This window comes from Xiphophorus couchianus, chromosome 23, assembly GCF_001444195.1.
Source record: "Xiphophorus couchianus chromosome 23, X_couchianus-1.0, whole genome shotgun sequence".
NCBI classification, from domain to species: Eukaryota; Metazoa; Chordata; class Actinopteri; order Cyprinodontiformes; family Poeciliidae; genus Xiphophorus; species Xiphophorus couchianus.
In genome coordinates this window covers 17307470-17333782 of record NC_040250.1, presented here as the reverse complement: position 1 = coordinate 17333782, position 26313 = coordinate 17307470, and the positions used below count along the sequence as shown (strand labels likewise).

The 26313-nt window shown below is 38.5% G+C and overlaps 2 protein-coding genes across 2 annotated transcripts in view; one reads left to right on the top strand and one right to left on the bottom strand.

Moving 5' to 3' along the window:
- Nucleotides 1-13727, bottom strand: part of pdgfrb (platelet-derived growth factor receptor, beta polypeptide) — a 32152-nt gene extending 18425 nt beyond the window's left edge. The window contains exon 1 of the mRNA XM_028009452.1: nucleotides 13333-13727. The gene's annotated coding sequence lies outside the window, so the exon portion shown is untranslated. The remainder of the gene's footprint in view (nucleotides 1-13332) is intronic.
- Nucleotides 13728-21062: 7335 nt separating this feature from the next.
- Nucleotides 21063-26313, top strand: cdx1a (caudal type homeobox 1a). Its single transcript, XM_028008967.1, has 3 exons — nucleotides 21063-21525; nucleotides 23043-23191; nucleotides 25533-26313. The coding sequence occupies exons 1-3, from the start codon at nucleotides 21189-21191 to the stop codon at nucleotides 25722-25724; spliced, it is 678 nt and encodes a 225-aa protein (XP_027864768.1). The 5' UTR covers nucleotides 21063-21188; the 3' UTR covers nucleotides 25725-26313.

The window sequence follows — 26313 nt, the reverse complement described above, 5'->3', positions numbered from 1 at the left end:
CCAAAAAATACTCAGCATATGGACATACATTAGATTACAACATGGATGTACTCTTACAGCAAACACGCACACACACACACACCTACACACGCACACATACACACACACAGAGACCTTCCCTCCTTTTTCTGTTTTTGTCACTGATGTCTGTGTACAGTTCATGTTCCCACAGCATTAATCTAAAACTTTCCCAGGACCACCGATACACATGGGACCCTACTGGTGATGACGGCAAGAGTGGAGGGGTCACTTTGTCCCAGGGGGCCCAGCAGCAGCAAGCTGCGAGTGTCCGTGCCGTGAGGAAGCTATTCGTCAGCGCTCAAAATAAAGCCCCTAACCTCACTGTCAGTGACAAAGGCTTTGAACGACAACAGCCAAGTGACGCCAAAGGCATGTGTTACTTGGCATAGTCAGGGATAACAAATCATATTTAAAATGACAAAATAAGCAAAACTCTTATGGTCTGAGTTTTAGAGTTCATGCTCGTACAGTTCTGTGCAAAAGTATTGACTTTTCTAATTTTGTCTCATTCAATCCACAACATTTAAAAAAATTATTTTATGATGTGACTTTATGAGCAACACAAAGCACCACATAATTCTGATTATGAATATTTTGCCACAGATTCACAACTGGATGTATGTCTGAACTTTAACTGGGCCATTCTGACACATGAGCATGATTTGATCTGAACCAGAAGTTACCAAACCTTTTACAATAAAGCTAAACGATGAATAAACAGTCTCAGCTAAGACCAGGTTTGAACATTTTTCAATTTGTTGTATCAGACCATTAAAAGAAATAAGTAAAAACAAAAAACACATTTCCACCAACTGGATAAAATTTGATAGAAAGTCCTCCAGAAATCAGCACTCCAAGTAGAGAGTTGGAGGTTTCACACCAGCTCTGGATTAAAAATCCAATACTGTATATAAGATATTTTATATTATTTTAATAAAATTAATGTAATAAAGAGGTTTCTGCAGTAGTAAAGAGGCTTTTGTACATTTGAATGCTTTTATTAAATCTTTCACATTGACTGTTTTACACAGCCTTCTTTAGGACACTTGCCAAATTATTTAAAGGGACAAAATGCAAAGAAACATAGTAACTTGTACTGCAAACAACAATTAGCCTGATTAGTAAGAATACAAAAAGGAAACCCCCACACTTTTTTAAGCTTGAAATGGAAACATGGTTAGGTTAGATTTGATTTCACTCCAAGATCCAGGATCCTAATAGTAGAAGGAAACTTTTATGCTTTTATCTAAATCAGTTCGCAGCAGCTCTGGTTGTTTGGTTAGGGGTGTTATTCTGCTGGAAGGTGAAAGTCTTAAGTCTTTTTTGGAGCCTTTAACAGTGCTTTCTCAGAGGATTTAAATGATTTTATCTCCAACAATTTTCCCATCAACTCTGACCAGCTCCCTTGTTCCTAGTGAAGAAACACATTCCCCAGCATGACACCCCAACCACTTTCCACCATGGGAATGGTGCGTTCAGGGTGATGTGTAGTTTTAGCTTTCTTTTGCACAGTGTTTTGAATGGAGGTCAAATGTTTTTCAACAGAGTTGAGCAAAAGGCCTGTTTGCTGTGGCCCCTACAGAGTTTGTAGCACACTGCAAGCTGTGTTTTATCATTTAGAAACATGTATCACAATCACTGGACAACCAGCTTTGCATGGGTTTATTTAATAAAATTAATGTAATACTGATTGAAGATTGAGGTTACAGCTTGACAAAATGTGAACATGTTCAAGAAAAATTCGTACTTTAGCCAGGTATTGTGCATCTGAGATTAAATAGTGGAGAAAAAAAAATCCATATTTAGCCTAAATGTACAGACTTTTGTAGACTTTCAAAGAACCAGTCAGAGAAGCAATTTTAAAAAGATTTTGGAGCTTAATGACATAAACAGGGGGAAAAATCTGCACAGAAGTCAAGCAGCGTGACATGACTTCTATAAAAAAATGCTTGAAAGCTGTTTGATCTCTTAACCTCAAGGATGCTTTCTGGCTGAGCCACAACAACAGAGTCATTTACAGTAAGGAATGTCCACAGTGTCCACAGTGTCCACAAATAAATCAGGGTCAAGTCAAATCATTTTAATATGAGATCTCGTAAAGTATCTGCAAAACATGTCTCCAAGCCAGATGTTTATTGTTGTCATTTAGGTCTTTGGATTGGGCCACCACGTTCCCGCTGTAATCTTGGAGGTCTGAGGAAAAACAAACTGTGTTTACTCCAGCGATGGCACAGAAATCACCAGACGGGATACACTTCTATTCCTCCACATGAATTTTCCCACAGATGCTGGGAATTTGGCGGTTTATCGTAAACAAACTCTCTACACCAGTCACCAGCTAACGAGAAAAGATCGCTGATGTCGACCTCAGCGGGAGGCCCAGGGCCCACGCTCTGCCTCAGGATGCAGCTAAACCTGCTCCTGGGATTAGACACATATATAGTGAGGCTGCAATGTTTTACTTAAACATCTGGCACTGATAAAGCGGAGCTCGATAAGGTGGGAACCTTTGTCCAAAGAGCATTTGCAGCCAATTGTGTGAATTAGTGCATCCCAAGAGGGGAATGCTTGCACTTGGAAGAAGAGGGGGTGTGGGGTTGAGGGAGGCAGTGTGATCCATAACAAAAGCAAAAGCAAACTCCTCACAGGCTGCAGCTGGAGGGATCTGACTTCCGGCACTGGGAATTTTCTAGGACCTGTGTGGGTGTGATGCATCCCTGACACAGTGATCCGTCAAAACCGCAAACCAAAGACTTACAGACAGTATAAGGACGCCACAATGAGTGGAAGACCAACAGTGATGAAACTCAAAACTTCTTCACATAACAAAATGCACCAGAAGAGATTTTGACTCACAATCAGAGGGCAGGAGAAACAAGAAGACCAAAAGAAAGCAAAGTGAAGCGTACCATCAAATGCATGAAACGACAAATGACAGAGCATGACAAGCCAATGAAACAACAAAAGGAATAATGTGCCCTCCACCAGACTGTGGAAAAAAGAGCATGCAGACATATGGAATAGTCTTTATGGGAAAGAAAAAATCAGAGCAGATTGGGGCAGCAGAAAAAGTGCACAAAGAGTCTGAGATCACAGACACTAATGTTTACCCTGCTTAAGTGAGCAGGAAGCTGAGATCTGCAAAACAAACATCTCCAATTTAGCGGGTCATGTCTTTCCAAGAAAAACAATTAAACCTTGCAGAATCTGACACTGCCTTATCAGAAACACTGATACTATCTGGACATATTTACATGTATAAATACATGGGATATACATCTATAAAATCTAATAAAGATAAAACATTGTAATTAATTCATGGGTATCTACAGTTTGAGAGAGCCGAGCGGCTGTGTGGGAAAAAAATTACCAAGAGTCTTTGTTAAAACAAATCTCTTTTTTTATCTCTCCTCCTGGACTGACTATCCTCCCCCCAGAGGAAAACCTTTTGGTCCTTCAGCAGCAGACCCGCAGTGCACTGTTCCCACCCCAAGAGGCTGCAGGGTCTGCAAAGTGTAACGGGACTTAAACAGCTTTACATTAACAGCACTGCAATAAATACTGAAAATGTGTTAGCCTGGGAACAACTAAACTATGCTGCAAACAAACTGTCAGATTAAGTGCCATATAAGCAGTAGAAAACCTTTCAGGCAGCAGCTGAAAGATTTAAAAGAAAACAATGGAACGTCCCTTTCCCAAACAAAAGTTATTTGCTTTAGTTCATTTTGTGGAAAAAAACTGGCGATTAAAGCACAATGTATTTGTATATTGAGTATTTGAAGCCGTTAATACAAGCTCCGGCTTCTGCCCACCTAAAGATACTAATCAAAGGCAAGAATATTAAAACAACATCGTCTTTTTGAGTGTCACATCTTAATTCATTTTCCATGGTATGTTTATTTCTTATTTATTAATTTTTTAAAATAATTTCTAAAACGTTTTTCACAAACTTGTAAGAAACCAACCTTTTATAACACATTTTAGTAGTAGTCACACAATTAAACCAGCTATATATTTTGTTTCAATGAAGAAATATCCCATTTATTAGCATTAAGTATCTAAAAAAAGTCACAAATTAAATGTTTGTTTTTTTTCCAGCAGTGGTAGATTGTTAGAATAAAAAATGAGAAAAGTTCAGCTGGAGAAATGCTGAGTACTAGTTTTTTTTACTTTTGACATTGATTAAACTGCCTATTAATTTATTAATCAATTTGTTTTTCCAGATATTTTGTTTCCCAACAAAACTGTGAAAGGCCATTTACATAATGACGTTGATTGGTCTCTAAATGAGATGGTTGTGGTTGATCAAATGCTCTACCAAGCTTGACTTGCAATGTTTTTGTTTATATTTGGACAGTACAATTTTAGTGGACATGATTTCCTGTCGTAAATAAAGTCAAGGACAGACCAATTTTAAGTAGCCATTAAAAGAAGGTTTGTGAATGTCCAGTATCTGTAGGGGTCAATCTAAACACTCCCATATCTACCATCAGAGTAATAATTAAAAGGTTTACAACAAGTGAAACTGTCCTGAGTGGGTTTTAGCATTAGGTTTATACCGCAAAGTGGACCACAGTAAGGGAAATAAGACAAATGTAATTTATTTTAAGGCTGTTGCACATATCCTCACAGGAGTGTAAATAATTGTGGAGGTGATTGCAAATACTGTACATGGTGTATATGAATGACAGGTTTGTTTTCATTGAATACAAGAGTTTAGAGTTTACAAAATGTGGTCTAGTAAACCCAATTTGTGTTCAGGGATAAGTAAGACAGGTTGGAACAGTGTGATGTTTTAGTGATGTTTATTTTTTTCAGTAATTTCTTGGTCATGATATGGTCATTTTGAGGAGGGCCCAAAGGGAAACAGACAATTAGGCAGACATTAGAATAGAATAAGTGATGAAGCAGTCCAAAAACACGTACAGAGAACTAGGAACACACAAAAGAGCATGATTAGAAACAGGGTTTGATGTAAGAATCATGACACAGGTGAGGAGTACATTCACAGAAAGGGCTAAAACAACAGGTGGAAGTAATTATAGAGAAGGGAAGAGACACATGAGATAATGCTATGTTCCAGTTAGAACTCAGAGCTGGGTTTGACGTCACAACCAAGTCGTTTTTAATTTTAAAAAATCAGAATTTCAACATGTCAACACCCTTATACAGTATTCGCGTTATCTCTAACAAACATCATTTTAAAATTTATTTGCCATGAGCAAACGCCACTTTTAATTTGATTAGTTGATAGTTGACGGCGCTACATGTAACACTAATTTCAGAGACACTCTTAGCTGTGTGTCTTGCAAAAATAATCACGTTTTCAATAGAGTGGCCAAACTGAAACACAAAGTCAGCCTTATGAGCCGTAATTGTTGGTAGTTGGAGTTGCTCCCAGTCTCCCAGTGGGAAATGTGACTTTGAAAGTTGTTTTTTTCCAACTGGGAAGTCGGAATTTTCCAGTTCCGAGTACCACTTAAATGCAACATAATTGCCAAAGATAATGAGGAAATAATCAAGATACAAACGCGGATAAAACCCAAACATCCCAGGACTGTGACACCTTCTAGCTCTTCTATTGGTGCAGTTTTATGTTCAGCTAGTACTGACTCAACTTCCTGAATAATTTTGCATTCTGCACCTACGGTTTGTATTCACACCAGATCACACACCCAAGTTTGATTTGTTATTTAAAGCAGTCTTTATTTTCCTACAGTTTCTTTGTTGCCAGTTTGCCATCAGAGGTCATTGTGTGAGCATCTGCCGAGTCTAGTTCAGTCATTGTCATAGGAGAGCTGATCTCAGGAAATAAGCTGCTACCTTCTCAGCCCGATGAGGGCACCTGCATTGCAAAATGCCAAAAATAGATAAAGTGACGTGGCTAGATGCTATAGTGATAAAGTTATAATAGAGAATCACATGCTCATTGGGTTTTGCACAAACATCTTTATTAACATGGAGTGATTTGGGGATCTGTGTGTCATGTGAATGATAAAACTTTACTGTGAAATATTGATCCCATCATACAGTCCCATGCTAATATTTTTATATTTCTCAAACTGTAGAATATTTGTCACATTTAAACCACAACATTTGAGGTATTATACTGGAATTTCAACAAAAAAACATGAACACAATTGTGAATAATTAGGTGGGCTGCACAAATGTGGACTTTATGGAAAAGTGACAAGACAAAAGTCGCCATTGAAAGAAAGCTATGACTTTTTGGATATTGCCAAAAGTCATGCAGAAGTCACAGCAAGCAAACAACTTCATGCCAGATGACCAAAGCTCATCTGGCTTTGGTCAGATGAGAACAAAACTCACATAAAATGTTATGTGTGGTTGGAAACAAAAAATACTCCACACATGCCACTTCTGTGGTGAAATATGGTGGTGGCAACATCATGCTGTGGGAATGCATTTCTTCAAAAGGGACAGAGAAGCTGGTCAAAATAGGCGGGGAGATGAATGGAGGTAAACATGCAAGACAATCTTGAAAAAAAAAAAAGCTGTCAGAAGCCAAAAAGACTTGGAAATGTGGTTCACCTTCCTGCAGGACATCAATCCTAAACATTAGTCAGAGGTGCAATAAAAGGGGTTACATTTAAGTATTTTCATATTGTAAAACGGCACTTTGAAAGTCTCAGACCTAAATCTAATTAAGAATCTGTGGCAAGAATTAGAAATTGATGTACATGTTGCTTGAGCTAAATGAATACAGACATAAAATAAAACACTTGCAGCTGTTGCTGCAGCAAAACATGGTTCTACAAAGTATTTAGTTAGGAGAGCTGAATCGAAATGCGCACCACACTTTTCAGTTTTATTTGGAAAAAATATTGAAAACCAGCTGTTATTTTCCTTCCACTGCACTGTTAAGTGCTACTTTGTTTTGGTCTATCACATAAAACTGCCAGTAAAACACACTGTGGGTACAACATGAGAAAACATAATATTTTACCAGACACTGATTGGATCATTGATATATTGCCGCAGTTTAAAATTGGTTTATTTTCATTTGGATAAAAAATATAATGTTCTTTTTTTGCGTCAGCTTTATTTCTAGCCTCCAGTGTTGCCTCAGGGAGATATGTGCCTGCAGCAACAGTCACATCCAACTGTATGGTGATAACAACGTTTTTTCTACAATCTGATGCTGGGTAGGTAGTGTTTCTGGTAAAAACATTTGCTTGCTGTGGTCGAAAACATGCAAATATAGTAATGATGCATGAAAAACGTACACAAAAGGGAAACCAGAATAACAAAATATTGACTAACTGTAGAGTCCAGTCCAAAATAAATGAAGACACAGGTGTTAACGCTCCTTGGGTTCAATCCAAGCCAAAATAACATAGTTGTTCTTCTTTTGCTGAGTACAGTATGTAGTTGCTTTTCCATCATTTTAGAATCAAAATACACAAGCTGTGCCCCAAAGTCTGCCCCTTTGGGACATTTTCTGCCAAGTTTCAAATATTTTTGGGAAGGAATGAGGCCAAAAAGGGGTCTTCGTTTGTTTTGACAGTATCAGTCTGACGGGAAATAGTTGGTGGAGATTTGTGACTGAGTTGCACTGACCCCAATTTAGATCCAAGTTACACAGCTGGACATTGAACTTTAAAAGGATCTGTTCATCGCAAAAATTGCCTGTATGTTGTAACTTAAGTGGCTGACGCTGCAGTGAGGCCCTGTCAGGTTTGCATTATCAGCACTTAAGGAAAAAATCTACTGTTATTCCATTTTCATAATGCTATTTTCTTTTTGGTTTAGTGTTTGGGTACAGAGCATGTGAGGTCCAATTTCACAAGCCAAAGTGACTCTGTAGTCATGGCTAAGCAGCATATGTTTAGGAAACTGCTGATTTTGGTTTGCTCCCCTTTCAAACAGAGTTGTAAATGCTGTTTGTAGTGGCAGTGGGGGGATGTTAAGGGCTTTCTGCTGCAGAATGGCATCTTCAGATGTGGTAGCTCTTAGATATCAGCTTAATGATCTAGATTTGAGTCATTCAGTAACTTAAATGAAAGAATAAAGGGATTAAAAAAATAAATAAATTCAATTACCTCTTTTTCATTCATTAAAATGTGGGTTTGCTACTAGAGTGGAATTAATGTATCTTTAGTGGTCAATTTAAATAATGTGATTGTAAGAAATTAAATGTTATACACCACACGGGGTATGAATTTTTTGGCATAAAATGTACAAACTTCTTCCCAGAGTTTAGTTTTTTTATTCATTATATCCAGACAATAAGACCCCTAAACTTCATGAGAAGTGAAGTCCCCTTACTCAACTTGCAGTCCCCCTGCACCCACACCCACCAAAGAAACAGAAACAGCTGAATACAATTAGAAATAACTGGTTTTAAATTCCACTTACATACTCAGATACTTTAAAAGAGAGAGCTGGTTTCAAAAGCAAAAGAAAATTTCAAATAGGTCATGTAATTGTTATAATTTCTGTTTATGTTGTGGTAAAATATCTCAAGTTTGTGATTTTCTATTGTATTTCTTAGTAAGTATGGAAGTAAAACAACTCAACAAAACCCAATCTGTGTTTAATGCTGTTCAGAACCTGCTTGTCTTATAAAAGCATTAGGTTGTTTTTCTTTGTCCTCTTTCCCTATTGCTCTGTATCACTAACTCCAATATGTTTTTGTTGGCCAGAAAATCCCCAAAAAGATTTCAGAGAAAGAAAAGAATCTGATGGACACCAATACTTCCTGTCTTGTTCTTCATGCACTGAATTTAGAAAAAACTTGATGTTTGCATGATGTTAAAACTACACAAAGTTGTTAGTTTCTTCTCAAATACCAATAAGAGGAAACAGATGTTTTCTTCAGAGAACTTGCTTTTGCTTTTTCTGATTTCTGTCTTGTGCATCTCTGACTGTCACAGATGGGTATTTATTATGGGGCATCTCACATGTACTCACATCACATACTAACCTATGTAACATCATGTGAATCTGAATTTTTACTAAAAAAGAGGCCCTACCTACACCAATGTTTTATTTTTAAGTAGAATGATCAAAGGTTCTCCAGATTTGAAAGTTAAAAGCAGTCACTCATGCTAAGAAAATATGTTACATTATTCCAACTTTCATCCATCCATCCATCCATCCATTTTCTGTTCACCCTTGTCCCTAATGGGGTCGGGAGGGTTGCTGGTGCCCATCTCCAGCTACGTTCCGGGCGAGAGGCGGGGTACACCCTGGACAGGTCGCCAGTCTGTCGCAGGGCACAACTTTCATTATAATTTAAAACAATTATTTCACTAACAAGGACCACACCACAAAGATATGAAGTTAAAATGAAGGAAGGGCCTAAGGAATACATGAAAGGGATGAGTCATTAGAGGAGATATGTGAATGGAAACTTGGAAGCAGACTCATAGTGTGTGGAGATATTCAGGAAGTGACCTTTCCTATGCCTTGCTAGGGCTGCCCCAAATGGAGCCTGAAAGAAGGAGGAGTTAATGGGAGCAGAGAACAAGGTGAGGGTGAAGGTGAGGGGAAAAAGAGGGGGATGAGTGGAAAAGGAGGGGATAAATGGAAGAGAGGGAGGTGGAATGCTGACGTAAGGGAGCGGGAGGGCAGGTTTCAAAAGCACACAACAGACGTGGAACATGGGGTGAATTAAGTTTATATAGACAGCTGCATAATTAAAGGAGTAGTTGAGGCGTGGTCCTTCTCCCCAATCTAAGGTAGCATATTAACTCCATTTTATTAACAGACCTTTCTACATTTAATCTTTTTACCTTTAGTAATGATGTGTTACAACATTTAGAACTTAAAAATGTTGTGCCTTACAGTGAGTATGATATTTGTTTCTGTATTGATTCCTGTTAAAAACTGCTGAAATGTCACTCACCAAGGAAGAAGCCGTGATTCTAAACTGGATTTTAAAAAGTTACAGTTTAAAATGCTCTCAGGGACAAAGATCTCAGTTTTTGAGCACATTATTCTCAAAAAAACAAGTATGAAGCCCAAGAATATCATCCCAACTGTCCAGTATGGGATGGTAGTTTCATGTTGCATGAAGTTGCATGCTGTGTAGGCATCTCACTCTAGGAAGAACTGCTACACTGCACAAGACAGGTGGCATTCTGAGGAAGAAATGTGGAACTTCTGAAGCAATATCTGAAGATATCAAGCAGAACGTTAAAGCTTAGACACAAATGGATCTTTTGCATGGACAGTGACCATAAACCAGGGGTCACCAGCAGGTTGCCTTTAAAGGCCAGCAGTTCCAAAAACAGATTAATTCAATCCCATCTGACATTTGTGGACAAATGTTCCTTATAATTCTGGGATTCACCAAAGATATGTGATGTCTAAAACAGGAAACATGTTTATGATTTCTTGTCAGGCAGTAAGAGAAAATGATGCCTCATTTCATACATTGTAAGTAAACATTTGGTCAAAGGATTTTGTGTCTATTTCTACTAAAACAACAGTGTTATAGCAAAAGAAGGGAAAAGAAGATACAGTGAAATAAATGCTTCCTCAAAGGCTTGTCTGGCTGAACTTCCTGACTGTAGATGAAATGCAGCTGCCTGTCAGCTCCCCCTGAGTTGGTGGGGAGGGGGAAAAGCCAGATGGACAGGCGGCAGTACAAGATTGCTGCAACCCAAAGCACTCTTCACTACACTTATGTGATTCAAGTTTAACGTTTGATAGGGTTACAGAGAACCAACTGCTCAGCTGAAAAATATGAAGGTTGAATCATAGCCTCTGTCGTGCAACTGACCACAAGGCTTTGAGTCACAGCAAACGTACACTCATCAATCAATGAAGTGATAAGCATGTGATAAGATGTCAGCTATAAGTCGGCATGTGATAAGATGTCCAAACTCAGTATTTCATCCAGATATGAAGAGCACGACAGTGGTTTGGTTTTCATACTCCGGCTGTTCAGCAGCTGTGTGCTCGGCTCTCAGAGAGATGGATAAATCACTGCAGGACAGAATGGGATCAGTATGTGTTTTAAAAACTCTATGTGGAGCTCAAACCTTTACATGTCGACACTGCGGAACACATGTGAGCCCTAAGAGAGTGCGGACATGTTTTCTGTATGGTCCTAATGCGAAGCACATTTTCTTATTGCGGATGGCATGCAGAAAGCCAGGAGAGCCAGGAAACAGCTGATGACTAAGGATTAGATCCAGGCCAAGGGGAGGAATGGGGCCGACTGTGCTGTACAGCATCAGGGCCAGCAGAGGAGCTGTGCTGCATACCACTGACTTGACGCACTGGAAGGAAAGTCCCCGCTTTTCATGAGAGATGTATAACTTTACAACATTTTTAAAAACCTGATACAAAGATGTGCCAGAGGAATAAGTTGTTCTAACAGGCATTACAGTCTCTGACTGCTAATGGTTTATCCACGACTTAAATGCTGTTTTCCAAAGATTTCTCTATAGAACAGATTTGGACAGCAGACTGGGACATCTACATGGTTTGTAATCTACATCAAAAACTCCTTCACATAACAGGTGGGACAAGCTCTTTGAAATCACATGCTTAATTACAGCTACTCAGTTCAAAAAGGACAATTATCTGTTTCCAGAAGATGAATGTCCTGTTAATCAGACCAACAAGTTCAGGTGCAAAACACGTGGCATTCAAACGAAAAAGACATGAAGGAAACACATGTCTTGACCGTTAAACAGCTAGCATCACCATAATGCCCCACTGAGTTACAGACTCAGTTCCAGTATCCAGTATTGATTTAGACATGAATCAATGGTAAGTCAATACCCCAGGTTTAGTCCTACATCTTACACCTTGTTGGCGATATGTCGGCAGAACAGTTTTGGGCAAACGATTTAATTAATTCACTTCACACAATTAACCAAACATTTATAAGGATGAAAAATAGTTTGTAAAGCATGCAGAAATGTCAGAAAGCAGTGTCTTTGTCTTTTTATTCAAGAGCTAAAAATGAATAATGGTTAAAAGGATGTCATATTTACATATTTGTACAGTAAGGTTTGTTGAGGGAGTTCTTGCATGGATATGCCTTTAACTCCCCGACCCTTTCAAAAACTTTTGAATCCAGCCTCAACCCAATTGCAAAACAATATCATTTTGTTTTTATTGAATCTGTTTGTTGTGCAACTTTTTTTTCAAAGCATGAAACAGCATTTCCAACAGAACTGCTCACTTTAACACAGCAGCAGCACATTAGAATCTCTGAATAATCTCACTGAATCACCCTCGTAACATCGAGATGACACAGCACTGAGAGGATGTCTCTCAGACAAGAAACGTGGATTCATTTGTATTTAATAAAAAGAACCCTGGGAGCTAAAACAATAAATGTCTACAAAACCGTGACGGTGACACTTAAAAGAGTTCATTATGCTTCTGATAGTGGGTTAACCATGCTGAAATTTAAACTAACAATAAAGAATTTGATTGAGAAGTTGGAAAAGTTTTAAAGTTCTGACACACAACAGATTTTTAGCCTTGACATCAATGGACAAATCAGACTTCTAAGTATTTTCAGTCAGAAAATGCTCAAAGGGAACTCATTCCTGGCAGTAAAACTCTTCTCCTCAGATAAATGCCATGAGATTGTTCAACAGATTGCCCGCTCATTGGTTCACAGGAGATCTTAAAGCAAGGGTGAAGCTGTGTTCAATTAAAGCTCGGTATGTATCATCTCTGCGAAAGGAATGCATTTGTAGTTAAAGAGGATGCTGGAGACAGTGATGGATGCTGGGTCTGATTTCGATGGACAGCCAGGAGGTATACAGAGAACATTGATTCTCTCAGCAGCGTTTAGTGGGAAGATTGTTGGTTCACTTCGGGTGACTGAAGAGGGTCGTATAAACAGGCTCTTTAGCAGTGAAACACAAAGTGGAGGGCATGCAAACAGGTTGTAAAACCCACAATGTGTGTGTCTGTGAGTGTCTTGTCAAACGTTTTCTCTCAGCGAGAAGATAAACCCTGTCAAAGAGATGTGTGTGTGTGTGTGTGTGTGCGTGTGTGTGTGTGTGTGCTGAGATGCTACCCCATCAACATGTTGATGTTTGAACAGGTTGCTCATATTTTCATGCTTGTGTATACACACTGAAGCATGCGGGTAACAGACACCCCCTATTAGAGACAGAAAAACATTAGGTATCACGCAACAAAATGGGTAAAGAAGTTGTCCTTGGTCTTTTAAATCTGATTAGATTCAAGTCAAGAAACTCTGGTGTGTGCTCTCTCCATGTCAGACATCTGTGAAATCACATCTGAACAACTTTGTTCTGCCAACATCTGCCATACAGGCTTGACCAACCGATAAGAAACACATCTTACCTTCAGAGCGCTCCTGCAGACACAGTTGAGTCTTCCCTCTCTGACCCCCCTCCCAAAAAAAGGAAAAAAAAAAGCCTGAGAGAAGAGTTCTCCAGCTGTAGTCCCTCCAGGGTCCGCTGCTTCAAATGTCCGGTTCTCTCAGATGTTCTGAGGTTTCTCTCTGCTGTCCCAGGAGTCCGTTGGGAGGAGGTACCGCTCTCAGAATGGCTGTTTGTTTAGTCAAATCACAGCAACATGGGGGTCTTTCTCTCTTTCTCTCTCTCTCTCCTCTCTCACTAAACAGTCTAACACTTTGAAAGAGTGGTGTAAGTATGAAAAAAAGAGAAAAAGGTTCCCACTGGAGACATGCAAGACACACTCTCCCTCCCTGACAGCCTCACAGAGAGCAGAGCAGAGGAGTTAGTGGTCCGGCCCTCAGTGAGCAGAGAGCGAGAGAGGAAGAGGGAGAGGTGGGAGGAGAGGAGAGAGAGAAAAGCAACAGAGGCAAGTTTTACGAAAATGAAAGAAGAGGCAGACAAAACTTCAAAAACACAGATCAGGTTCTGCTTGTTGTTCTTAGGTAGCAGCTCGGAGGTCCCCTGAGCCAGAGCGATTTGTTTATGAATGGAGAGGCGAGCCTGCTGCAGGTGAACTGAGACAGTCTCTACTGGCAACGGCCGATCTGGACTGCGTCTAACCCTGCCATAAAACAACAAACACAATGAAAAGGAAAGAGGACGAAGAGTGAGAGGTTGGGGCAGAGAAGAAGTGAAAAAAAAAAGGTTATTTGGCAGAGCTCTCGGTGCCCTACCATGGAAACAAACAGTTGTGTCAGTTTCTCAGGAACAGGAGAGTGTTTATATAAGTACACAGCCAGGATGAGGTGTAGAAGCCAGTAAACACAACCTGATTTCAGCTTCTTACTATTTGTCTTAGTAATTGTCTTTCATTAATTACATAAACTATCTCAGCACCTTGCTCTGCTCTCATACTCTTTTGTTTTTTTCTCCGTACTCTTTCATCCTCTCCTCTCTTGCTCACAACACGTCCTAAATATTGGCTCTCCTCCTAATTTCATCCTTTCCCAGGGCAGGGGGGGCTTGGACCCCACTCTTGATGAAGGCTTTCTTTCCTATAACAAGCAGGCAGAGTGAGGGGAGGAGGGAACAGGGCTAAATTGGACAGTAACATGTTGTCCTCTAATTGTGAGGGTAAATCTAAAAGCCCTGTTAGATGTAATTAGAGAACTCCAGTTATTTGATAGAAGGGGAGAAACACCACACAGGGCAGATCACCATCTAATTTTACTCGTGTAATTAACACACCTTGTTAAAACAGCTGCCCCTGAGCTACAGCCAAATTCTGGAATATCTTTGATATTATAAAGTAAGAGTTGAAATAACTAAAACAAAAAGCCGGTGAGCTACAGCTTGGAACACATATTTTCTACTTGACGAACTGTATGATAAAAAAGATAGAAGTCTAGCAAAAAACACCTATATTTCAAGATGTCATTGCTCATCCATCCATCCATCCATCCATCGTTATTTATTTTGCATCTACAATTTTAAAGTGAGCTGCAAAAAAATGCGTTTGATTGTGGAATCTTCATATGAGAAATCTATAGGAAGCCTGCAAACAGGACGCAGAACTGTCACTTATTTGAATTTCATTATTATATATAATTTTAGCCTGCAGTTACCATGGAGTACAGTTGGGAAGACACAAAGGGTTCATCTATTGCTCTATATTTGGCCGTGGTGCTGAGTGCGGCCTGTAACAAGCTGGACCTCCAAATATTCTGCCAAAACAATGCTGAGTCTATCTGACTGGGTAAAGGGTGTGTCCTCTCACTGCTCAGCCCATCTGATGCTACAAATCAGCTCGAAGACTGTTTACTGTTTATTTGGTATCTGGTTAAACTTAGGTTTAGGTGATGTTTCTGAGAGGCAACAGGCAGGATGAAGGGAGGAAGGAGGAAGGAGCTGCAAGGTGCCCATGCTGAAGCCTGAACCTGTAACAAATCCTCTGACTGATGGAGATAGATGATAATGATGGATGGAAAACTGTTTCATCGGGAGTCCCATCAATTTTAGTTTATGCTGATAAAAATTGTAAACAAACAATGACATGGAAATTAAAACCAGAAAATGAGACATGAGAACTGGACACATTCTGAAAACAAAAATGAAACACAACACTTTCTGCATGTGAGTGACAAAATTAAGATTTTGCTTCTTGACATTTAGTAAATGTTTTACTGTAGTTTTAGTGTCTAGTTCCTGGAATCTGATCATTACAGTCCTTCTAGTTTAGACATTAGAAGAATAAGAATGACTTTATTCATCCCAGCAGGGAAATTATTTTAGCAGAACTGATATGCATTATTTAACAACTCTTTACTTAGTTAAATAAGCAGGATGGTAGTTTAAAAATGCTTAATTCCAAGTAAAATACCTATGTATAAATCAGCTTCAGTATGCAGGATTATTATCAGTAATCTGCAAAATCTTCTTCTCTAACTGAAGTATCCAAATTTAAATCATTAGTTTTATATTATTACTAACAGAACAAACATCTGTGGCCAAGAAGATGTTTAGTTTTAAAGATGCTTTTCTTTCATTTTAACATTCTGCACTTAGTTCAGTTAATGCTCCCTTTTGTAACCAAACTCTCTGTCAGGAGTCTTGCTGTTTGCTTCTCTGCGGTTTCTGTTCCGTTTCTGAAGCGCTAGGTCTCCACTGGAGGGCGCAGTGGGACCGGAACTGACCTTATTTCTTCTTCTACGCTTCAGTCATTTAAGGCTTGTGATGAAGACAAAACTATTCAGTGTGCTTCTTTATCGCGCATCATTACCTTCTTCCGAGACAATAACCTTTAGATCAAATTTCCATAGCTGGGCAACCTCATCTTTCTCACCCTCCATGAAACCTGTTCCTGCAACAAATCCACCTCTGCTCCACCATTGCTGTCCACATCTCCGCCTCCACACAGACCTCTCCACCTGAATTCATTCTCCCTGTTGTTCTTCCTTTGTGTCATTAAGCTCATTTTACAGTCTTCATTATTAAATAGGGGGTTACTTTTGTGTGAGCCAGGGTTTAAGCACTCCCGAATGGCCACCATGTGAGAATCCATGATTTCTCAAACATGTATAAAAGAATTAAAGCAACACTCCAGGTATGATTTTGAAGAGGGAGTAACATTTACATTTACATAATCTCCCCATCCCTCATTACATTTTTCTTATTTTGGACAGTCTGTTTGAATCAAACTGTGAAGAAGACTACAGCATAGCCCAGTGTTTCTCAGTTCCCGTCCTCACTGCCCTACTATCTCTGTTGTAGATCACCTGATTCAAATGACTGCATGATCTCTTTTGCATGTCCTCTAGTACTGCAAAAGCTTGTTAATCACTCACTTATTCAAGTCAGGTGTGCAGCATAAGGGAAACACCTAAAACATGCAGGGCAGTGGTCCCTGAGAACCAGGATTGAGAACCACAGGCTTCGCCACATGGTCCGTTCGCTCCACTAAGTGAGCCACCCAGCGTCTCCGTGTGTAGGGTTCTAAAGTTATCAGCATATACTGGAATGAAAATGTGACATTTTACACAAATTTTAACTCTAAGACATCTGAAATGATCAGACCTTTCTTGTAAGTTTTCAAATGTCAAAATGGGTTCGAAGCCTGTAGCACTAAAACTAGAGCCTAAAAACTAATTGTATTCGCAGGTGTCCCATGCAGTAGAAACACAATATAAATCTTAGTCCAAAGTCGTTATTGCAAGTATTTCCTCTCCCTGCACTCTGCTCTTCTCAACATTTTATCTCATGCTGTATTTTACAGCCATATGGTTAACAGAAAACATGCTTGGTCAGACTCCATACAGGGCCTTGAAAAGTATTTATACTCAAACATTTCCACATTTTTGTCACATAACCATGCATTTCAGTTTATGGCCAACATGGAGAACTGCGTTTAATTGGGATTATAGAAGGAAGAGGAAAAAATGGTTTTCAAAAATGTTTACCAATAAAAATCTGAAAACTGTAGTGTGCATTAGGTTCCCTCTGCCAAAAGCTATTTGGCATTGACAGAAAGGATGGATGTTTTTAATTGGTGAAACTCACATACTCAATGCTGCTATTTAACCTATGAATGCACTTTTGATACAAATCTAACATCAAGTAAAAAAAAAAAACAGGTTTGCAATGGAATATGATTTATTACCAAGACAAGTTATAACAACAAAGAAAAAAAAAAGTCAACCAAGCACAAATTTCCTGAATTTTTATGTAATGTATTTTAGGAACTTTGTTGTAACATACATGATGAAACCACCTCTGTTTGACAAAACAAACAGAAATCCAGAAACTAATTCCACTGTGACAGAGTGTTGAAATATCTTACTCTGTTTGCATACTGTAAACCCCTGTCCATAATATTGTTTCAATCAGATTGTGGGTTAGAGCACCACTTAGAGGAAGACTATGGAGAATTAAGAGCCAGGACTCTGACGGCAGATCTCTGTCTCACACATGTGAGCTCAGAAGTGAACAGAAGTCTGTCATTAGTTCTCCCTCAGTGACCTTTAATGAGAAAAACTATGCTCAACCTACACTGTTTAAACAGAACCTCTATACATGGACCATGAACGTGAAGTAAACACTAATTTAAGTAAGCAGAGAGTGTTCCTGCAACCCACCTCTGCTCTTCGTTTACAGGAAACATCAGAAGCCATTTAGGTGGAGTCTGAATATTAAAAGCTTGCGATTTTAGCAGATGTTTCAGGATAGAAAATGTCAGAATTGATATACTTCTCAGTGTGCATTAGCATATTCCTTAGTGTATTCTTTAAGAGGTTAAACCACATTCAACTATTTTCAGGACAGTTGGTTTTTCTGGGCACCAACCTTTAATGTATTTCCAGCTTTTGATGGTATGTTTTTGATGTTTATATTGCACTTAATGCTTGGGTCAGCAGCATTACCGCCTCCATTAACATAACAACGGTTCTTGTTAACAGATTGGACATTAATGTTTTCTCCAAGAAAATGCCATGAATCATTTATGAATGTTTGCTACATTCAAATGTATGTAGGCTCCAAGCATAAACTATTAAGAAATGCTTTCTGCAGAGTAGAATGATGGCAGCTGAATGTAGAAAAATATAAAGAAAGCAGCAGGTGATATGCAGTGCATGAAAAAAGTTTGTTTGGTCTTGCTAAAAATAATTCATCTCAACCTGGTCCTGGATATTTATTGCTTTCTTTTTGCTGCCCTCTGGTGGATATTTTTATTCCAACTTTCTTGATTGAATTTCAGCAGCTTGACACAGATTAGTCATTAGGACAACGAAAAGATAGTAATTACAAATAGTAAACAGAGAAAAAGAAACATAAGCTGGTTTCTAAAACCCCCCTTAAACACACCGTCTTTTTTAGATACCAATCATGAGACAGATAACAGAGATCCAGTTCCTGTATCTACACACAGTAACACTACATAGACTCACCCATCCACACAAATAGACAAGATATAACAAAAAAATACATAAATAAATAATAATAAAGTAATTAAAATGACAGAAAAAATATAATAATAAGAATTTATAAATAAGGGCAGAAATGGATAGAGACAAAGAGGCCTATAGATAGCCTAGTTTGAAGGACATGGATTGAATGACAAATTCAAATTTTAATTAAAATTTGTCCTTTTTTACTTACTAGAAGTAAAAAAGGACAAATTTTTTACTTTTAAAAAAGTAAAAAAGTAAATAAGTAAAGTCTTTTAAGTATTTTACTAAATCAAGACTCTTAAGTCTTTTAATTTGAATGGAAACAGATTTTTAGCATAATTTTATTCCATTAAATTCAATAGTATGTAGAATCCACCCTAAATACCATAATTTAATCTTTGCACATTTTGAATTCTCTCCAGTAGTGATGATATATATATATTTTAAATCACAGTATTTTACTGTAATAAATGTGCAAATATGGAAAGATAAGAAAAGAAAACATATTTATGGACAAACAATCAGATATTTCAGAGCAGCGGTTGCTTTTGGGTAAAGACCAATTGTGGATCTTTTAATTACTGTAAATAAACAATTTCAACCGTAGTGGATGACTTTGTCTTGTAATGTGGTAAAGTATGTTCATGGATTAAGGAGATAGTGAATGCTGACATCTCACATATGTTAGCAGTTTGAACTGAAAACCTTTTATTACTTCCTGCTTTCATTTTTTCTGGTTCTGATCCTCCATAGGGGATCCTCCATTAATAAACCAAAGTAACTATTAGGAGCCTCCTGCAGATAGATATGATTTAATGGAGTCACATACCACATTCCTAGGGAGCACTGTAATTCAAAAATTACTTTATCTCGATTGTCAATCCAAGTATGAAACGTCCCTCAGTATGGCACCATTCCACACCTGAAAAATTTGGTCATCCAACAATACAAACCACAACATTTTATAAAATTCTGAAGGGAAAATGTAAAAGAAGAATTAACAATAAAGATAATATCATTATTTATTTACATTTTAACCCCTTATCTGTCACTCTGAAAACACATAAATGTTATTCAGAGGGTCCATGAGGACGACTGTGTCATCATGACAGTTTTAAGATACAAACGGCATGTCAATTCTTTTATATTCTTTTCAGTAATGAATAGACAAATTATAATCAGCATCACTCAAATGCTCCTTAGAATTGCAGAGCTTCTTATACTTTTTTCAGTCAGTAGAAACATGTCTGTAAAATTAAAGGATTCACTTAAATCTAAATCTACCTGCTGGGTGAATCCTTTTGGACCAATCTGTAAATATGGTTTTTCTTTCTTACTCTGCTGAATGAAAGAACCCGGAAGCAAAGTTAAACATTGCTAAAAACATAACATTCAAGCCAATGCTGGCCATCTTTTATGTGATGTGAAAAGATATTTTTGAAGTTTATAGTTACACAACTATAACAACGATAAAATCTATGTTTTATTTGCCTACAAAGATCTCTCTGGCCTGACAACTACCATTTTTAACGTTCCCATTCCTTGTAACAAATGTCCTCAACAGTCTGCAACATGCTGTGCTGACAAATTTATTTTCAGGCTTCCTCTTTTTTTCCTCACTTCTCCTAAATTTTACCTTTCCAAGACAGTGCAACTTAATTTAGAAACTGTCTTGGAACCTTAAGAGTGCAGTTGCACCAAAAGAAAATAAAGGAATAAATTAGATTAAACCAATTTGCCATGATGACATAGAAGATGTATGTGTATATTCTGATAAACATGTCAGCTGTAATTATGCAGTGTGGGTGAAGTGTTTTCAATAAAAGGGTGCCGATTTTAAAAGCGCCTCACAAAACCAGGAAAAAATGGAATGACTCATTTGTGGGGACATTTTGATGGATAAGGAAAAAGGAAAGATTTCCAATAATTCCTCTTAAATGCTTGGTTTGAATGTGTAAAATAAGGCCTTGGGTGTAAGAAAGTGAACTGCACAGGAATTAAATGAAGCTTTCCGTCCCCTGACCCTGATCTGATCCACTTTGATTTACAATCACAGTTAAAATCATGAGTTTTTTCCTCACATACTCCTTATCTAAGGGATCTTACGGGACATGGCAGGTAGGTTATGACCATTGTCCTGGCGTCGCCTGAACACTTAGGTGAGTCTCAGGTAAACCGTGACGTCATTCCGATACTTTTGACCTCCTTGGCAGTAAATCCATAAAGGTGTGTATCCTCACCGCTCAGTTATAGCCCCGGACTAAAGCCTGCTGGATACAAACACAGCAGCCGAACATGCGCCTGGAGGCCTGATTCACCTGAGATCCGACCCCTCCTGTCGAGCGAGGACTCCGGCATGTACCCCAACTCCCAGCCGGTGAGGCACCCGGCTCAGACGCTGTCCCTGCACAGCCAGTACCTTCCGCCTGCTTATGATTTTCCAGGCTACCACCACGCCGTTTCGGGGATCGCCGACCCGTCGACGACCACCTGGAACCCCGTTTACACCCCACGGGAGGAATACCCATTCAGCTTCCCCAGCCCCAGCGCGGGGCAGTCGAACTACATCTCCCCGGAATACAACATCGCCCCCTCAGCCGCTGGAGGAGGAGGGTCTCTCACCCCTTACATCTCCCAGGACCCCTTCAGCTCCAGGAGGAGACCACCTGAGCCCATCAGACAGCCTTTTTCAGGTAGAGCTTTATTCATTCTCAACATGATATTAAAGGAGAAACAATCTCTATTTTAATAGTCTAATATTCCTACATTAACACGTTCTGAAGAAACACTTGCCTCTCTCTCTGACATACACGCAATCTGACGCAGTTTAAACATGTGTTCTGTTATCTTGCAGCTTATCAGACGCCTTAAATGTCAGCCTATTAGTACAACAGGAAAGGCATCATCTTGATAAACTTTTCAGTCACTACGCAGTGCAGCAACATAAGAAGCAACAGTTTAGCAGAGGGCACAGGCAACTGCATGCTTTTTATTTCCTCAGACAGCAACATTATCCACTGTGAGTTAAGTCAGTCTGAGGACACATGCATTCATCACACTGTTCGGCTGTCCCTTCTGGCAGCACGCTTTCAAGTGTCAGTGCAAAGCTAACAGTAAGGGCCATGAAGTCTGCACAGCTACCACTCCCCACCCTCTCTGTCCACTGGGTGTGTCCAACACATTGACAAATCACCCCGCAGGATGGCAGAGGAAGTCAAACTACACTTCCACCGAGCAAGCGTTCAGACTTTGCCTTTATCTCCCTTTGTGGGTGCGTACATGGATCTGCCTCAATCGATGCCCTCGCATGCTCAAAATTTTCTAATCAATAACTCTTGAGTACGTGAACATTTGAGTGAATGAATGGCTGCCTGTGAAAACACCAATCCAAACAGAAGTCACAGAGATAAGGAGAAGCAGCACGGCGACGCATAGAGGAGTCTTTACATTAGTTAGTATTAGCATGATTAATAGAACTGATGAGGATTTAAGTGGCGCCTGACCTGAAAGTTGGCTCCAGACATGTTTGGCCACTTCTGTCACCACGTGTGACTCATTGACACATAGTTTCCTGTTGCTTTACAAGTATGGCTAACACAGCTTCATGACCCTGCAAGGGACGTTGTAGAAAGAGAAACACCTTAGTGGGGCAATGCAAAACTTTTGCAAGTTTCTGTAAAGTTTTTCTGCAAGACTCCAACAGCAAGAAGCTTCACCAGCAGCATGTGGCCAACGCATCCATGACCAGAAACATATAATCTGTTATAACAGAAGTCTGTCCATTTCTTACAGATCCTTGTTTTTTCAGTGGTTCTTGTTCATTTGAGAATCATGCAAATACCATGATGTTCAGATGAATGGAACAAGTGTGAAAAATTAAATACCAAACCATATTTGCAGCAACAGAAATGCGGGAAACCTTTGTGTTCTCTTGCAAACTTTTACAAAAGTCCAGTTGCACAACAGTTTTTGGTTAAATAATTTTAATATGCAAGTGAATACTTAACGTAAGTTTGGAGCCCAGTAAGGAATATCCCTCTAAACCTTTGCAGGATCTTGCAAAAAAAAGTAGCTCTGGATCCCAAAGAACTCTACCAAGAAACAGTATCAAAAGTAATTTTTGAGAAATCACTAAAACACTTTTCTTTTCACTTTAATCTCTCTTGCTTTCAACAGTGTCTATATTTTTCTAAAATTTTGTGCTATTCAGTTGGAAAGACTCGGACAAAGGACAAGTACAGGGTGGTGTACACAGACCACCAGCGGCTGGAGCTGGAGAAGGAGTTTCAGAGCACCCGCTACATCACCATGAGGAGGAAGTCCGACTTGTCAATGGCTCTAGGACTCTCCGAGAGACAGGTGCGGATAAGGAGGTGACACATTAAACAGCAGCAAATCACAACCAAACACAATGAACAAACTAAGATCTAGGCAGTTTTTGCAACTTGGTGTCATTAAAGGCCTTTTAAATTATATATTTTTTCAGACATACAGTATTTTAAGACTGTAGTTTTAATAGTAACAGAGTTGTGTCATCTCAGCTTGTCTGTGCCAAATTATCTATAACAAAGTGGTAAACGTGGCTACAAAAATTGATCTACATATGTATGTAAATATTTTTGCAAAAATGTACAAAAATAGTTTGTATATTTGTAGTTTTGAAGGCAACAATGATACAGAACCGTATACACAGTTCTTGCAGCATGCTTTTTTTTGTGCAATTAATAAGATATTTGCTAATAAATGACAATATTATGCATGATTTGCAACAATCAATTTGCCCTGTCAGGAAGATACAAACATATCAGACAGGATTCCTAACAACTTATCTAATAATATCTCTAGTCGTGCAAGTAAAGAAGAAGCTGTTTCAAATTTTGACAGAATGAATGGCTGCCTGTGAAAACACCCAAAAACTTGTGACTTATTTCACAAGTCTTCATTTCTTGCACAGTATGATTAAGCAATAATCTACAGAGTGACAAGAGTGCCCCCATGTTCAGGTTTTTTAAATAGGTAGGTAGCTGTCACTAATATTTAAATGTTGGAGATTAAATTGTAATTCTAGATTACAGTACACAAGGTGCAACTTTATTTTTGAATTGTTTGTATTTTCTTTCTGTTCCAGTTAAATGTGAAACTAGAACACAACAAAACTGAGTACATTAGAATACAGATACATTTGTAACCATGTTTAGATGTCCAATGCTTGAAAATCCCCATAAACTGTGAGTGTTTTGCGGCCAAATGCATCAGTAGCAATAACAGTGCACAACTCACTCTTGCTTTTTAATGCAGCTCGTATTAATGTGTCTTTCTGCCTGCTCATTTATTTAGCCGAACCCACAGCTTTGTGTAATACTGGCAAAACCCAAAGTCATTCTTAGGAAACTCAACATTACTAAACTTAGCCACAAGTCAACAGGGTGGGGTAAGCTGCTTTAACCACAGAGTTAAACTCACACAAGTGTTCACATCCTTTGAACTTCTCCACATTTTGCCACATCATGACAGATGTTAATGTATTTTATTGGGATTTTATGTGACAGCGAAACAAAGAGTACTGTGTATTCCTAAAGTGAAAGGATAACGATACTGTAAATAGTTTTCAATTAGAAACAAATCCCAAAAGTGAAATCCATCCATCCATCCAAAAAATAAGTTATTTCTTTTTTTCCATATAGTTTAAAGAAAGGTTAGGTTATGAAACCATTGAAAAGTTCAGATAAGATAATATCCTGTGCAGACCACACAGCATGATGTGGAGATGATTTTCTTCAACAATGTCAACAAATCTGGATCTAATGGAAAAATAAACATAAAGGAGTAATGGAAGAACATCTTAAAGGCTGCAAACTCTTGGGACTGGGATGGATGATCACCTTTCAGCAGGACAACGACCCTAAATTTCAATCCGGAGGTACAATTGGATGGCATAGACTATGTGTTAGAATGACATAGTCACAGTTACTCTTGGATCGTTACTTCTAATATGATAATATTGTTTTGAAACTATTTTCAAGCAATATATTGGTATGGCATAAGAATGCAAGAACACATTTTCAAAGATCAGTACAGCTTAAATTCTAATGAACATATAAAACTGGAACTACAATACATTTAAAATAATCAAAATAAATAAATAAAACAATAGAAACAACAAATAGAATTAATTATCAAATCTCTGTAAACAAACTTGTCCTTCAAAAAAAGAGCTAGTTGAGAACAATGCACCAGATTGAAGACTTTGGTCATCCAGATTTTGGTACAAAGAAAGAAAATTTAAAAAAAAGATAAATCATGCATATGGAAATTATTGAGCTTATTTTAATTCATCATGCGATTAATTAATTTATTGCTCATTGCGACAGGCCTAGTCAACAGACTCACAGCTGCCACACTTCTGAGATATTCATTTATAAAACTAGACAATTATACACCACTTTGTGTTGGTCTGTCCCAAAAATCCAAATAAAATACGACGAGGTTGGTGCTTGTAAGGTGACAATTTACATGATTACCGATGGAAAACTGTCTGCGTAACAGTTTGAGATGACTAAGTGATGCTACCAAAATAGCATTGTGGAAACATAGCTGAAAGCAAAACAGGACGTGTTGTCATATGGCATTTGCGGCCTTCTATAAGAGATATTTTTATCAACATAAAGTAAAGTTTTCTTCTACTGTTTGCATTTATCAGGTGAAGATCTGGTTTCAAAACAGACGTGCAAAAGAAAGAAAGATCAACAGGAAGAAGCTGCAACATTCCCAGCAAGCCTCCACAACGACTCCCACCCCACCTGTTCTCAGTGCCCTCACTGAGGCCCATGTTACCTCCAGCCCCGGCGCTAGCACCAGCATGCTGTCGGACATAAAAACAGAGGAGTACTAGCTGGATTCCTGATCTGAGACAGCGAGCGTGTCTGGAATGTAAATAGTATTTTGTTTTGATGAGTTCAACACAGAGTGATTAATCGTTCATATCGCTGATGCCTCAAATAAATTTTTTACAATGTGAAGCTACACTGTAAAACCTTAAAAATCATTCACATTTTGTACAAGTATGGACTATTGTCAGATCAACACTTATCTATTGTCAATTTTAAAATGCTGTGAAAAAATATTTGCCCCCTTACAATTTTCTGCTGGGTTTTTATTTGTTTTTCTTACCGGAAAATCAAACACATTTTAATTCAGACAAAGGGAACACGAGTTAATATAAACATTTATTTCATTTATTTTAAAATAATGTTTTCACTTGTAAAGGGGAAAAAAAAACTATGCAAAACAGCCTGCCCTTATGTGAGAAACATGACCCAATATGTTTTACCTCTGAGGAGATTTAAAACAAATAAAGTTATTGACATTCATCATATCTGAAAGTAGTATCATGTATAAAGTTTTTTTTAAAAGTTTTGTGACTCCATCAAACCACAGTGAGTGCCTACAATGCCTCGTCCAGACTGTCAAAAAAAAAAAAA